This window comes from Lactuca saligna, chromosome 6, assembly GCF_052625555.1.
Source record: "Lactuca saligna cultivar CGN05327 chromosome 6, ASM5262555v1, whole genome shotgun sequence".
Classification (NCBI taxonomy): Eukaryota; Viridiplantae; Streptophyta; class Magnoliopsida; order Asterales; family Asteraceae; genus Lactuca; species Lactuca saligna.
Window position 1 is genome coordinate 128,130,789 of NC_136422.1, and position 14,591 is coordinate 128,145,379.

Below are 14,591 nucleotides of genomic sequence, written 5' to 3' on the forward strand. Positions count from 1 at the left end.
AAAGTGTTGGGAGCAATTTTATGAAAATAGGGTCCATGTACATAAAATCAAGAGTAGGGCCGATGCCAACAAGAGTCCTAATTGATTTTGTGAACTTCAGCCATTGCGATTCCTAATTTCCTACCCGCAGCCAACATCTGGGATATGCCAATCACGTGCCCCGACTATAGTTTGACCATTAATGACATCATCTATCTAGGCTCTGTAACATTGACCTTTTTACAATAGTAAGATGGAGGTATGGGAGGGATGTTTTCATCATTTTTTGTGGATGATACATACCACTTTTTTTCTTACTTTTCTTTTCCTCACCTAAAAGCTAAGAAATTGGTGGGAAGCTCACCTTATTATTTTTTTATATTTTTTTAAATATATTTCATACATATATTATACTCATTTTTGTAGGAAATTAAAAACCATAAATTTTGATATGTTTTTTAGTAGGTATATAATTTTATAAATATTGAAAAAAATAAAATGAAAAAACAAAAAATAATTGTCTAATAGCATGGAGAGAGAGAGAGAGAGTGCGGTACCCCTCCCCCCACCCTCTTTCCCGCGAGTTGCTTCCCTCACTCAAGTGATGGTATTTCAGAGTGAGGAAGCTTCCCTCACCCCTTTCTCGCTTCCATTCCGTCCGGCCTAACTCAATTTTCTTCTTTAATGCAATCTTCGGGGTCGATGAATGGATGGATTAATACAATCGTTAGAAATATATTTAGATTAGTGAGTAAAATTGTGTGTTTTCGTTTCTAACTTTTATTTTACACTCGGATTATTTTTATAATATGTTTTTGTTATGGATTTGGTCCATGATATATCTAAATATACTAAATTGACCTTGCTAATTCTTTTCTATAATTAATTTATTGTTTTTTACTATTTAAAAAATAAAAGTAATATGTTTATGCTCAACCCCTCACTTTATCTCCTAACCTTCAACTAGATCATCTTCATCATGTCTTTACAGCCACCACATTCTCCGATGGAAAGCCCTTCATCAGAACCATCGATCACTGCTGTTTTCTCTGACAAACCCATAATTATGGTAAACTCTTGAATCCAAGCCTTAGGTCCTCCACAGTCGATCCGCCTCTTGTCCCTTAACCCAAATTGTATCTAGTTTCATCTCCTTCGGCTCCGTCTATTCCATTCTTCACTATCTCCATTTTTTTGTTTTTGGTTTCAAAAGTCGATTGAGTGGTCGTTGGAAGAGCTCAAGCTGATGCCTCCATGAAATCTAGTAACTTTTTCTCATCCGCCAGATCATATCCATATGCTTTCTTCTCTCAAATGAAATCACAAATATCCATCCGCCAACAACCTTCCTCTCATTTCGAAATAAAGTTATCATCGTTGGAAATCCTCTCGCTGCCTTCGTCTTCCTCCCATTTTGTTCAAATTTGTTTGTTCATCGCTTACTCATCGTCGTTGGAAAACCATCTAGATCTCTCTAACCCCTCACCGGTAAAAACCTTTGTACCGACACCTTGGCTTCATCTTTTTCGGTTTTTCTCCGTTCACGCCTCCACCGGAAACCACTAAACCTAAGTCCTCCACCATTGGACCTGACTTATGTCAGCGGATCCCTTATACAATGCTAACTCGTTGTCGGATCTACTCAACCTTTCACCGCCATAATGTTTTTTGTGGTGTCGTTCCAAATTTGCTCAATCTTCCCACACATCCTATTTAGTGACGTTCTTGTTATATATTTGATTGAGAATCAATATGTTTTTGTAAGATTTGGTTTTAAGTGGTGGGTTGGTTTAGTGTTGATTGCAGGTTATGATTTTATATACATCTTCTGATTTTGATTTTGTAAAGAGTGGTAATGGCTAATATTTGATGGTGGTGTTTGATGGTGAAACTTGGTGTGTTGATCGGAGATGGGAGGTGGTGAACTTAGGTGAACCTTATCAGGTTGAGGAGTAATTGAACCCATTTATCTATAAATTATTTTTCCTTTATTTTTTTAATTAGTAAATAAGGAACTAATAATAAAAAAAAACTAAAAAAAAAAAGCAAAATACAAAAGTAATATAGTCTTTTTTTTTCACTACAAAAGGATGAAAAAACACAAGAAAATAATATGCTATGGACGATCCAAATGCAAAATAAAAATTAGGATCAAACTACAATTTTATCCAAAAGGCAAGGATGATTTAAGTAATTTGTTCATAGTTTAATAACAAAATATCTTGTAGTCTTCATTCTTGTGCCACTGCCCTGTACGAACAAACTTGGAACATCTACTTGAATGATGAAATTTCCCCAATTTCGATTCACTGCTCCAATCAACAATTGATCGGTCGATCGATCAATTCTGATATATCAAGCCTAAAGAATTTTACTCTAACTTGAAAAACGATGGAAGTTTCGCTAATTCATGATACTTTAACAACAATCGACAAAAAACACAGCCATCGCTTAGGGTTTGCTAATTCCCTCATTCGTCGACACAGCTTCGCAATTTCTTCACCCGATCAACAACAACGCCTCGAAATCTGCGCTCAAATGTTGCCGATCGACGCAGTCGCTCCACCACCTGTAAAACCTAGCACCATACCTAAGACGGGCGCTAGAAAACGTTCTCGTATCAGAAAGAGAATTAAAGTCGACAGCTTTGGTGCTGATGATGGAGGAGACGGAGGAGGGTTCTTTGGTGGTGGCGATGGTCCGTTTGGCGGCGGTGGTGGTAGCGGTGGCGGTGGCGGTGGCAATTTCCATGGGTTTAATTGGGATGAATCGTCTTCTTCGTCGTCGGATCCGGCTTTTGATTTCATCTACGAGGCACTTACCTGGTTTGTTCTATCAAATTGCTTGCACTTCGCACTCAAGAGGGTGGTGAGGATAGTAGCTGATGGAGTTGCTGATCCTGCTGAGAGAAGGTTGCGTTGAGGATTTGAGGTTTGCGACTGTATGCTGAATTCGTAACTGGTAAATCCCGCTTTCCCTGAATGACAGTCGTTTAAGATCATTCTGATGCAAATATTGTATATAATTCACATGTTTTATGCTTCTATGTTTTGTTTGTACCGATTGTTCTTATGGCAGTGTATATAACTTACAAGAATGATTAAGGTTTCTTCATGTCCTTTTGTTTTGTCTAATTCGAAATTAAAATCTAGATCCTTTTCTGCTTCATATTCATAATGATGAAAGAGTAGACTCTTGTTGGATATATGCTTGATTCTGCAAATACATGTATGCATGTGAGCATGTCTTTCATCTTTGATGTTTGGTCGCTGGGATTTGAGAGGAACATATGAGAAAGAAAGAAAGATTACATAGACAGAGAATTAGTATAAACAGGGTTACCTGTCTTTGATTTATTGAGATATATATAGTTTGAATTAAACACTTCTGTATAAGATGTAGAGATTAATTCTTGAAGGTAAAATGACTTACAAGGGTAATCATCTTTGTTCTTTGTTTACGTAACTTCTTTATTTTTGTACACATTTCAGCATTTAACTTGTTATATGTGTTTACATATTGCAATTGGTTATAATATGTGAAAAAATTAAAAAGTTAAATGGTTAAATGTATATAAAAAAATTGTTTAAATGTGAACAAAACGAAAATTTAATTAACCAGATACGCCATTTTGCCAACTTTTAATAGCGATATTATTTTTAATATTTGTTTGTATTACTTTTTTCAACTGTTATTTTTAAAATATCAATAATTTCCTAAATATTAATTAAATATTTATCAATTTTAAACTTTACTTTTTAATTAATAAATATGTCTTTGTTTTGTGAAATATTTTATATAGCCTCTTATATTTTTTTTTTCTTTTGTTTTGAAACATATACAATATTTTTAAAGTAAATAGCGTCTAACAATAAAACTAAATAAATTAAACATATAACAATAAGTGTGGAGGATCTTTTAAAAAATTAAAAAAATATATATTACTTACCAAATAAAAAAAACAAAAAAAACCTATATAATGTAAATATTTTAAAATTATTCCAAATTTTTAATGCTTTTTACCAGTGGCGAATTTAAAACCAAAAACCACGTGGTTCCTTATGTAAATAAGACAAAAAAAATGAAAGTGTAAAAAATACTAGCAATGATGGGTCGGGTTGTATAACTAAATTATTTAAACATTAGTTCAATAGTTATAATAAAATTCTTACAGTTGAACCCTACGAGGTCTTATAGCTTGAAACATTGTCACAATTGCATCGTTACCAATACCTTTTAAAACATTTTTTTCAATATACGACACTAAACTATCACTCAAAAATTGATCACTCATTTTGTTGCGTATATCAGTCTTTATCAACTTCATTGCTGAAAATGCGCGTTCTACACTTGCTATTGCTACGGGTAAGATCAATGCAAGTTTCATAAGAAGGTAAATCTTAGGAAATATTATATGCTTCTTTTCTTCAATCATTTTTTGGCAAGGTCTCCAATACTCTTCAAATCATGAAATCGTTCATCTTGTCGTACATCTTTAATGTAATTTCCAAGTTCCACTTCAAGAACTCGAAGATCGTATTCTGTTGGAAACTCTTCCGGATAAAGTGAAGCCATTTTCATTATTTTTTCTAAATCAAAGGCTTTGAAAGATTCACTTGGGCACAAACAAGCAATACAAAGAAGTAAATTCGTGTTTGCTTCATTAAAGCGATGGTTCAGCTCTTGAAGTTGTATATCAATTACCTCCTTAAATACATCAACTTGATAATGGTGCAAGTTATTAACCTTAAAAATAATATATACATATATATATATATATATATATATATATATATATATATATATATATATATATATATTAATAACTAACGATAAAACACAATAAATTTATAAATCAATGTGGTCGTTGGTAATAAGAAACATTACTAACCTGTGAACCTTTGCGACGACTGTATCCATTAAAATATTCATCTTCCAAATCCACAACTTTAACTTTGTTTTTAGCACAAAACAACGTAACTTTCTCTAAAAGTGGTTCCCATCCTATATCCTTAATTTCTTGAATTGCTTTTTTTGAACTACTAACTTGATTCATGGCATTTATGATATCTTGGTCTTTTCTTTGTAGTATTGTATTTAAATGATCTGTCACTCCCAAGATATCAATCATCAAATGTAGACAAAACACAAAATCAAACGATTTTAACCACTTTAAGATGCGAATTGCTTCAGCTCTACGATCACTATCACTATCAAATTCACCAAGGTCTTCAAGTACATCACAAATGGAAGCATATATGGTTTGGATATTTAATAAAGATGCAAAATAAGAACCCCATCGAGTATCAGACGGTCGTTTAATACCGACTTCTTGATTCAAACCAGTACCACTCTCAAGCTCACCTAAAATAAACCACATAAAAATTAATTAGTCGAATAATTAGCATAAACAAATGAAAATAAACCATACCTTCAGCTAATGCTTCCATAACTTTATCTGCTTGTTTTTTTCTTAACTTAGCTCGTCGTTTGTAAGAAGATCCAATAATATTTAACAGCCGAGAAACCACATCAAAAAAATCATTAACCGTCTTGTGATTCTTTGCAACAAACACTAAGGCTAACTGTAATTGGTGAGCAAAACAATGAACAATGTGTGCAGATTTTGTTTCATTCATAATCAAAGTCTTCAATCCATTGAATGCACCACTCATATTACTAGCACCATCATAGCCTTGTCCTCTAATCCTACTAGGACTCAAATTTTGTTTTGAAAGCATATCATAAATGGTAGCCTTTAGTGACAAAGCTGAAGTGTCATTAACATTTCTAAGGCCAACAAACCTTTCTACAACTTCACATTTTCTATTGACAAACCGCAAAACCAATGCCATTTGTTCTTTACATGACACATCACGTGACTTGGTGGTTGTCGAGGCCAACACAAATAATAACCCTAAATATTACACACTAAAATAGTGTATAGTGGTAAAGGGATCGAATCCACGGAGACTGGTTCAATTTGATAACTCTATGAAAAATCTCTTTGTAAAATACTTGGAATATGACAATAAATTAAAAATGGGGGTTTTGATGTTTTGAAATACTTGAAACAAACTAGAATTAACTATGATTTAAATAGACAATTGCAACAAAAATAAGAATTTGATGTAAAATCAATAAGGGAAAGATGGTTGACTTAAAGTTTTCTCACTTTGACTTTTGATGAACATATCATTAGAATTCAATGGTGCAATACTTGTTTTAAATCCTCAATTTGGCTATAGTAATCCAAGGAGCTTGAGATTACCTAGACTTTTCTTAATTGTTGAAATGGCTAGAGAAGCTCATAACAATTTCCTTAGTCAAAGTCACTAATTCCAAATAGCATGTAATTAGTGAAAGTCAACTAGCATTAAGAACCAAAAAGTCACCAAATCCAAGAGGGGTCAAATGCTTTCACCACCATGTTGGAGGAAATGTTTTTATGATTGTGTGAAGCAAAAACAACACAAAAATCATTTGTTGCTTGCTAATTTGAGGATCCTTTACTTAATCAAGAAATTAGCCAACTAATCACCACAAACACATTTAAACTCATGAACTAAAACATACAAGTAATGATAAGATGTTAAAACACAAAACATTCCCATAAAGATTCAAGAACATGTTCATGGATTCTTCAACATTCAACAAAAGTTCAAAGGATTAACCAAAAGTCAACCAAGATTAGCTTAGCCAAGCATGGCTAAACCCAAAGAAACAAAGTTAGAGAAAATTGTACCAAACATTAAGCAAGAATCAAGAGGTAAAAATATGATGTTCTTCAAGGGTTCTTGGCCTTCAAAAGTCTTCAAAACTCCAGAGAGAATCTTCAAAAATCGGATGTCCAAGAGTATGCAAAAGATGGGTACCAACCTTCCTCAAATAGCTCAAAAGAAGAATTTCCGAAATTGCCCCTGCAGGAGGTTGCGCGACCCGCGTGCTCTTGCGCGGGTGGGTTGCGCGGGTGGTCCCTGGATGTAGCATCTTTGAGGTTTTGGGCCTCCATAGCTTAGCCCACTTGGCCCAGATCGAATCCAATCACCTCCTAGCCCATTTTCTTCAAGTTTTTCTTCATTTTAAGCCCAATTTGACCTCTCCAAATCCTCCAAAGCTCGTGAATTCGCCCGATTAATAATTTACGTACGCTTGAATATTCCCCCGCATCTTGCAAATTTAAAGTTTATTTCTCTCCAAGTCTTCAAATAATCATCAAGATCACTCCATGCATCATCGCCACTACCCATCAAGCCCAACATCATTTTTGTCTACCAAATCTCATCGCCTCCTATACGTCCCGAACACTCCCGCTCCGCTAGACCCAAAAACCTGCAATTATGCTCACAAGATTCGAGAGTACCCGAAATAGTCATAAAATAACAAAAAGGAAAATATGCATGGAAATTATCTAAATTATGAATGAAATATGCTAAAATAAACTATAAAAAGAAGTAATTAAAATGAAGCTATCAAATCACCCCAAGCTTAAACCTTACTTGTCCTCAAGTAAGACAAGACTAAATGAACTTGGGATGAACTACCCTAGAAATAAAAAGAATGGATAGAACCATGGAACCTGTTAGACGTTAGTCAACATGGTCAGAATTGATTTCGCTGCTATCTCACAACTTTTTCATCCGATGACAATGGAACCATAAACCACAGCCAGGACAACTCCTTTAGGTGAGTAAGGAGGGATGAGCAGTCGCAGCCTCAATGGAACATGTATACAATGAAGAACATCTGTAGTAGGGAGAAAGCAACTGGATGGGCTCGGGTGGAGCTCTTTTTTAAGTGTACACTCTGATCTCACATTTGCCGGTTTCTCTCATGTGTAACTAGGTTTAATCGCTCGGGCACCGTTGTAGGAATCGATTCACTTGGTGTTGGCCCAAACCTCCCGTAGTATCCGACTCGACAATCTCCCTAACATCACCAATTTGCGAAAAACAACTCGATCTATATACAATAAAACATACCTAAATAAATGAATATCAAACGCCGGGTGACCAAGATGTTGGGAAATTTGTTCAATAATTGAACCGGCCACCTTTTTAAGATAGTTGCAACTGAAAATTTGCATGGTTCATTTTGTTTTTGTTTTTGTTTTTGTTTTTTTTTTGTTTTTTGTTTTTTGTTTTTTGTTTTTTTTTTTTTTGTTTTTTTGTTTTTTTTTTTGATGAGAAAACCCTTTGACTCAAAATTTGGTTCCCAAAGGTGTGTAGGTGGAACCGAAAGGGTAATGATATAATCCGAATGGCCTAAGTGTGAAAATGACCATGTGTGGAGCATAAAAATGTAATGTAAGCTCCTTTTCAAACTTGTGGTTTTTCAAAGATAATGAAAATGTCCAAATGTGGACTAAAAGACTCTCTAAATTCTAAGAAAATCGCAAAAAGATATGGTGATGTAAAGAGACCGGATATGGATTCTACTCGGGGACAAGCACCAATGCTTCATCCTAACAGTTCAAACATGATCAAGTGTGATCCTCTCCGCGGTAGTGACTGCAAGGCTAAGAACACCCATTACTATAGTATATCCTACAGTTGTTAGTATTGTATGCATAATTCTTCATGAAACTACCTGGCCATGATCACTTACCCCTTTAAGCTACCAGCATCTGATCCCAAGTATGAAATCCCAAACTGCAGCTAGTGGTCCCGATTCGATGGGTGAGATAGCAACAAGATCCTGGACCAATAATGATATAATAACTGTGAACCTGTTCCATGGCATCCAAGAGAGGTGAGAATAAACAGACAACAAAAATGCATGAATGCTAATGTCTTAAGCTAAATGTTATGCAAAAATAAAAAGTGGAAAAAGAAGAAAATAAAATCTTTTTGGAATTAAAAAAAAATGAATGAAAATTAGCTTAAAACTAAAATGTTATGCAACCTAATTAAAAATGCATGAAAAAATAAAAGGAAAATGAAATGCCCCACCCCAAGCTTAAGAACAAGCATTGTCCTCAATGCTTGAGGAAAGGGCGGAAATGACCTAAATCGGGGGGTCGGGCGGTGGTTTCTTGAAATTATGACCGATAGAACTCCGCTAATCTTGAATTTTCCGGTGAGGTGGGTGCTGGAAGGTTATATGAGAGGAATGGAGTGGGAGGTCAAGATGATTAAATGAAGAAGAAGGGAAGCTGAACATTTTAATCTATGGGTCAAAAAGGGTCAATTTCGGTCAATGTTGGTCAAGAAAAGTCAAAAGGTCAACTCATTAAAACCTTTGGTCAACACCTGGTCAAATAATAGCCAAAAATAGCCCAAATTGCCCAGCACAGTGCGCGGGTCGCGCAGTGTAGCACGCGGGTCGCGCAGACCTTGCAGTTAAGTCTTGGGCCAATGTCGCTTCATCACACCTGGCCGCGCAACCCACTGATCCTGATCTTCATTTTTGCTTCATTTTTCTTCGTTTTTCACCCGTTCTTGCTTTGAAAGGCCCCAAACACCTAGAAACTCTTGATTTCTTCAAAAACAACTCTTTTGAATCCCAAAAATATCTTCCAAACTCATTTATTCAAATTAAAAACACGAAAACACAATGCTTTCCAAAAATGCCCTTCTTTAACGTCTTTGGCGAGACGCCTCCAAACTTCACTTTAACACTTTGGGGGGTCCAAATGGACAACATCTTGGACATTTGAATCAAAAAATTCATTGAATGGCTTCAATCGATGTCCATTAACCTTGTAAGTTTTCCCCGTGTCGACATTTTTTAATTTCCGCACCTCCATTGGGACTCTTTTCTTGTATTTGACTTTCTTTTTACGGGAGAACCATACCGGACTCAGACCTTTGATAATAGCAATCATCCAACCATATTCTTTCTTGTACTTGTTTAGTAAGGTGACCAACTCTTCCCTCTTTGACATGGTGGTTGAGTAGGTGACCGGTTGGGCGTCTTCTTTCTCGGGATAGGTATCCTTTGAAGGGTCCGGCAGATTTATCGTTTCCGGATCTTGTGATTGTTCTACCACTAGAGTTAGTTTCTCATTGGTAGTGGGTGGCTCAATCTCTCTTCCGTTAACCCTTATTACTTCGTTTATAGTTTCATTGACAACATTCTCAATTTCTTCTTCCTCTTTGACAACTTCTTCCACTTCTACTTCTTCTTCTTCTTCTTCATATAAAACTCTTAATCCATCAAAAGTTTTCTCATCTTTCAAAGGAATGCAACATGCGTTATGACATGGGCTCTCTTCAGATGGTAATTTGTTCTGAGCTTCCACTATACTCAATGATTGAGCAATTTGTGTTATTTGTTGCTCTAAGATTTTGAGGCTAGCTTGAGTTGTTTCTTGGAAAATTTGGGTAGAAGTGGCAATGCTTTTCACAATGTCCTCTAAGGACATGCTTGGCGTTTCAGTTTCTTGAGGAGGGTAAGGATAGGGTTCTAGGAACAGTGGAGTTGGTTGGTATTGGTTATTTCCCCATGTTTGGTATGGATTTTGGTAATGGTTATTTTCCCAAACTTGGTTGTTGTCCCACCATTGATCATGTTGAGGCTTATCATAACTCCATTGGTTTGACCGGTAGTAGCTTCCCTTATCTTGCACTTCTTCCCATTCTCCTTGTAAATATGGACACATGTCGGAATGATGTCCATTTTGGGCACAAAAATCGCAAAGAAGAGGTGTGGACTGCACACTTTGGTCACTTTCAATCATCATAATTAATTGAGCTAGCTCAGAAAGTTGGTCTTCAATGCAAGTAGTTTTCATTTCCAAATCATACATTTTTTTAATTTCCGGGTTTTAAATTAGAGTACCTGCACAATGAGATGTAGGCATAGAGAAACAAACTGATTAAATCAAAACCAATCCCCGGCAACGGCGCCAAAAATTTGGTGGTTGTCGAGGCCAACACAAATAATAACCCTAAATATTACACATTAAAATAGTGTATAGTGGTAAAGGGATCGAATCCACGGAGACTGGTTCAATTTGATAACTCTATGAAAAATCTCTTTGTAAAATACTTGGAATATGACAATAAATTAAAAATGGGGGTTTTGATGTTTTGAAATACTTGAAACAAACTAGAATTAACTATGATTTAAATAGACAATTGCAACAAAAATAAGAATTTGATGTAAAATCAATAAGGGAAAGATGGTTGACTTAAAGTTTTCTCACTTTGACTTTTGATGAACATATCATTAGAATTCAATGGTGCAATACTTGTTTTAAATCCTCAATTTGGCTATAGTAATCCAAGGAGCTTGAGATTACCTAGACTTTTCTTAATTGTTGAAATGGCTAGAGAAGCTCATAACAATTTCCTTAGTCAAAGTCACTAATTCCAAATAGCATGTAATTAGTGAAAGTCAACTAGCATTAAGAACCAAAAAGTCACCAAATCCAAGAGGGGTCAAATGCTTTCACCACCATGTTGGAGGAAATGTTTTTATGATTGTGTGAAGCAAAAACAACACAAAAATCATTTGTTGCTTGCTAATTTGAGGATCCTTTACTTAATCAAGAAATTAGCCAACTAATCACCACAAACACATTTAAACTCATGAACTAAAACATACAAGTAATGATAAGATGTTAAAACACAAAACATTCCCATAAAGATTCAAGAACATGTTCATGGATTCTTCAACATTCAACAAAAGTTCAAAGGATTAACCAAAAGTCAACCAAGATTAGCTTAGCCAAGCATGGCTAAACCCAAAGAAACAAAGTTAGAGAAAATTGTACCAAACATTAAGCAAGAATCAAGAGGTAAAAATATGATGTTCTTCAAGGGTTCTTGGCCTTCAAAAGTCTTCAAAACTCCAGAGAGAATCTTCAAAAATCGGATGTCCAAGAGTATGCAAAAGATGGGTACCAACCTTCCTCAAATAGCTCAAAAGAAGAATTTCCGAAATTGCCCCTGCAGGAGGTTGCGCGACCCGCGTGCTCTTGCGCGGGTGGGTTGCGCGGGTGGTCCCTGGATGTAGCATCTTTGAGGTTTTGGGCCTCCATAGCTTAGCCCACTTGGCCCAGATCGAATCCAATCACCTCCTAGCCCATTTTCTTCAAGTTTTTCTTCATTTTAAGCCCAATTTGACCTCTCCAAATCCTCCAAAGCTCGTGAATTCGCCCGATTAATAATTTACGTACGCTTGAATATTCCCCCGCATCTTGCAAATTTAAAGTTTATTTCTCTCCAAGTCTTCAAATAATCATCAAGATCACTCCATGCATCATCGCCACTACCCATCAAGCCCAACATCATTTTTGTCTACCAAATCTCATCGCCTCCTATACGTCCCGAACACTCCCGCTCCGCTAGACCCAAAAACCTGCAATTATGCTCACAAGATTCGAGAGTACCCGAAATAGTCATAAAATAACAAAAAGGAAAATATGCATGGAAATTATCTAAATTATGAATGAAATATGCTAAAATAAACTATAAAAAGAAGTAATTAAAATGAAGCTATCAAATCACCCCAAGCTTAAACCTTACTTGTCCTCAAGTAAGACAAGACTAAATGAACTTGGGATGAACTACCCTAGAAATAAAAAGAATGGATAGAACCATGGAACCTGTTAGACGTTAGTCAACATGGTCAGAATTGATTTCGCTGCTATCTCACAACTTTTTCATCCGATGACAATGGAACCATAAACCACAGCCAGGACAACTCCTTTAGGTGAGTAAGGAGGGATGAGCAGTCGCAGCCTCAATGGAACATGTATACAATGAAGAACATCTGTAGTAGGGAGAAAGCAACTGGATGGGCTCGGGTGGAGCTCTTTTTTAAGTGTACACTCTGATCTCACATTTGCCGGTTTCTCTCATGTGTAACTAGGTTTAATCGCTCGGGCACCGTTGTAGGAATCGATTCACTTGGTGTTGGCCCAAACCTCCCGTAGTATCCGACTCGACAATCTCCCTAACATCACCAATTTGCGAAAAACAACTCGATCTATATACAATAAAACATACCTAAATAAATGAATATCAAACGCCGGGTGACCAAGATGTTGGGAAATTTGTTCAATAATTGAACCGGCCACCTTTTTAAGATAGTTGCAACTGAAAATTTGCATGGTTCATTTTGTTTTTGTTTTTGTTTTTGTTTTTGTTTTTGTTTTTTTTTTGTTTTTTGTTTTTTGTTTTTTGTTTTTTTTTTTTTTGTTTTTTTGTTTTTTTTTTTGATGAGAAAACCCTTTGACTCAAAATTTGGTTCCCAAAGGTGTGTAGGTGGAACCGAAAGGGTAATGATATAATCCGAATGGCCTAAGTGTGAAAATGACCATGTGTGGAGCATAAAAATGTAATGTAAGCTCCTTTTCAAACTTGTGGTTTTTCAAAGATAATGAAAATGTCCAAATGTGGACTAAAAGACTCTCTAAATTCTAAGAAAATCGCAAAAAGATATGGTGATGTAAAGAGACCGGATATGGATTCTACTCGGGGACAAGCACCAATGCTTCATCCTAACAGTTCAAACATGATCAAGTGTGATCCTCTCCGCGGTAGTGACTGCAAGGCTAAGAACACCCATTACTATAGTATATCCTACAGTTGTTAGTATTGTATGCATAATTCTTCATGAAACTACCTGGCCATGATCACTTACCCCTTTAAGCTACCAGCATCTGATCCCAAGTATGAAATCCCAAACTGCAGCTAGTGGTCCCGATTCGATGGGTGAGATAGCAACAAGATCCTGGACCAATAATGATATAATAACTGTGAACCTGTTCCATGGCATCCAAGAGAGGTGAGAATAAACAGACAACAAAAATGCATGAATGCTAATGTCTTAAGCTAAATGTTATGCAAAAATAAAAAGTGGAAAAAGAAGAAAATAAAATCTTTTTGGAATTAAAAAAAAATGAATGAAAATTAGCTTAAAACTAAAATGTTATGCAACCTAATTAAAAATGCATGAAAAAATAAAAGGAAAATGAAATGCCCCACCCCAAGCTTAAGAACAAGCATTGTCCTCAATGCTTGAGGAAAGGGCGGAAATGACCTAAATCGGGGGGTCGGGCGGTGGTTTCTTGAAATTATGACCGATAGAACTCCGCTAATCTTGAATTTTCCGGTGAGGTGGGTGCTGGAAGGTTATATGAGAGGAATGGAGTGGGAGGTCAAGATGATTAAATGAAGAAGAAGGGAAGCTGAACATTTTAATCTATGGGTCAAAAAGGGTCAATTTCGGTCAATGTTGGTCAAGAAAAGTCAAAAGGTCAACTCATTAAAACCTTTGGTCAACACCTGGTCAAATAATAGCCAAAAATAGCCCAAATTGCCCAGCACAGTGCGCGGGTCGCGCAGTGTAGCACGCGGGTCGCGCAGACCTTGCAGTTAAGTCTTGGGCCAATGTCGCTTCATCACACCTGGCCGCGCAACCCACTGATCCTGATCTTCATTTTTGCTTCATTTTTCTTCGTTTTTCACCCGTTCTTGCTTTGAAAGGCCCCAAACACCTAGAAACTCTTGATTTCTTCAAAAACAACTCTTTTGAATCCCAAAAATATCTTCCAAACTCATTTATTCAAATTAAAAACACGAAAACACAATGCTTTCCAAAAATGCCCTTCTTTAACGTCTTTGGCGAGACGCCTCCAAACTTCACTTTAACACTTTGGG

At 36.1% G+C, this 14,591-nt stretch overlaps 2 protein-coding genes across 2 annotated transcripts; one reads left to right on the top strand and one right to left on the bottom strand.

Annotated features, from left to right (window-relative positions):
* Positions 1–2,199: 2,199 nt before the first annotated feature.
* LOC145003202 (glycine-rich protein) lies at positions 2,200–3,147 on the top strand. Its single transcript, XM_078962330.1, has one exon. It carries the CDS (start codon positions 2,371–2,373, stop codon positions 2,899–2,901), a length of 531 nt encoding a protein of 176 aa, XP_078818456.1. The 5' UTR covers positions 2,200–2,370; the 3' UTR covers positions 2,902–3,147.
* A 1,263-nt stretch (positions 3,148–4,410) lies between these two features.
* Positions 4,411–5,834, bottom strand: LOC145002885 (uncharacterized). The gene is made up of 3 exons (XM_078962069.1): positions 5,411–5,834; positions 4,871–5,343; positions 4,411–4,686 (listed from the first exon to the last, which is right to left on the bottom strand). Exons 1-3 carry the CDS (start codon positions 5,832–5,834, stop codon positions 4,411–4,413), a joined length of 1,173 nt encoding a protein of 390 aa, XP_078818195.1.
* Between the last annotated feature and the right edge of the window lie 8,757 nt (positions 5,835–14,591).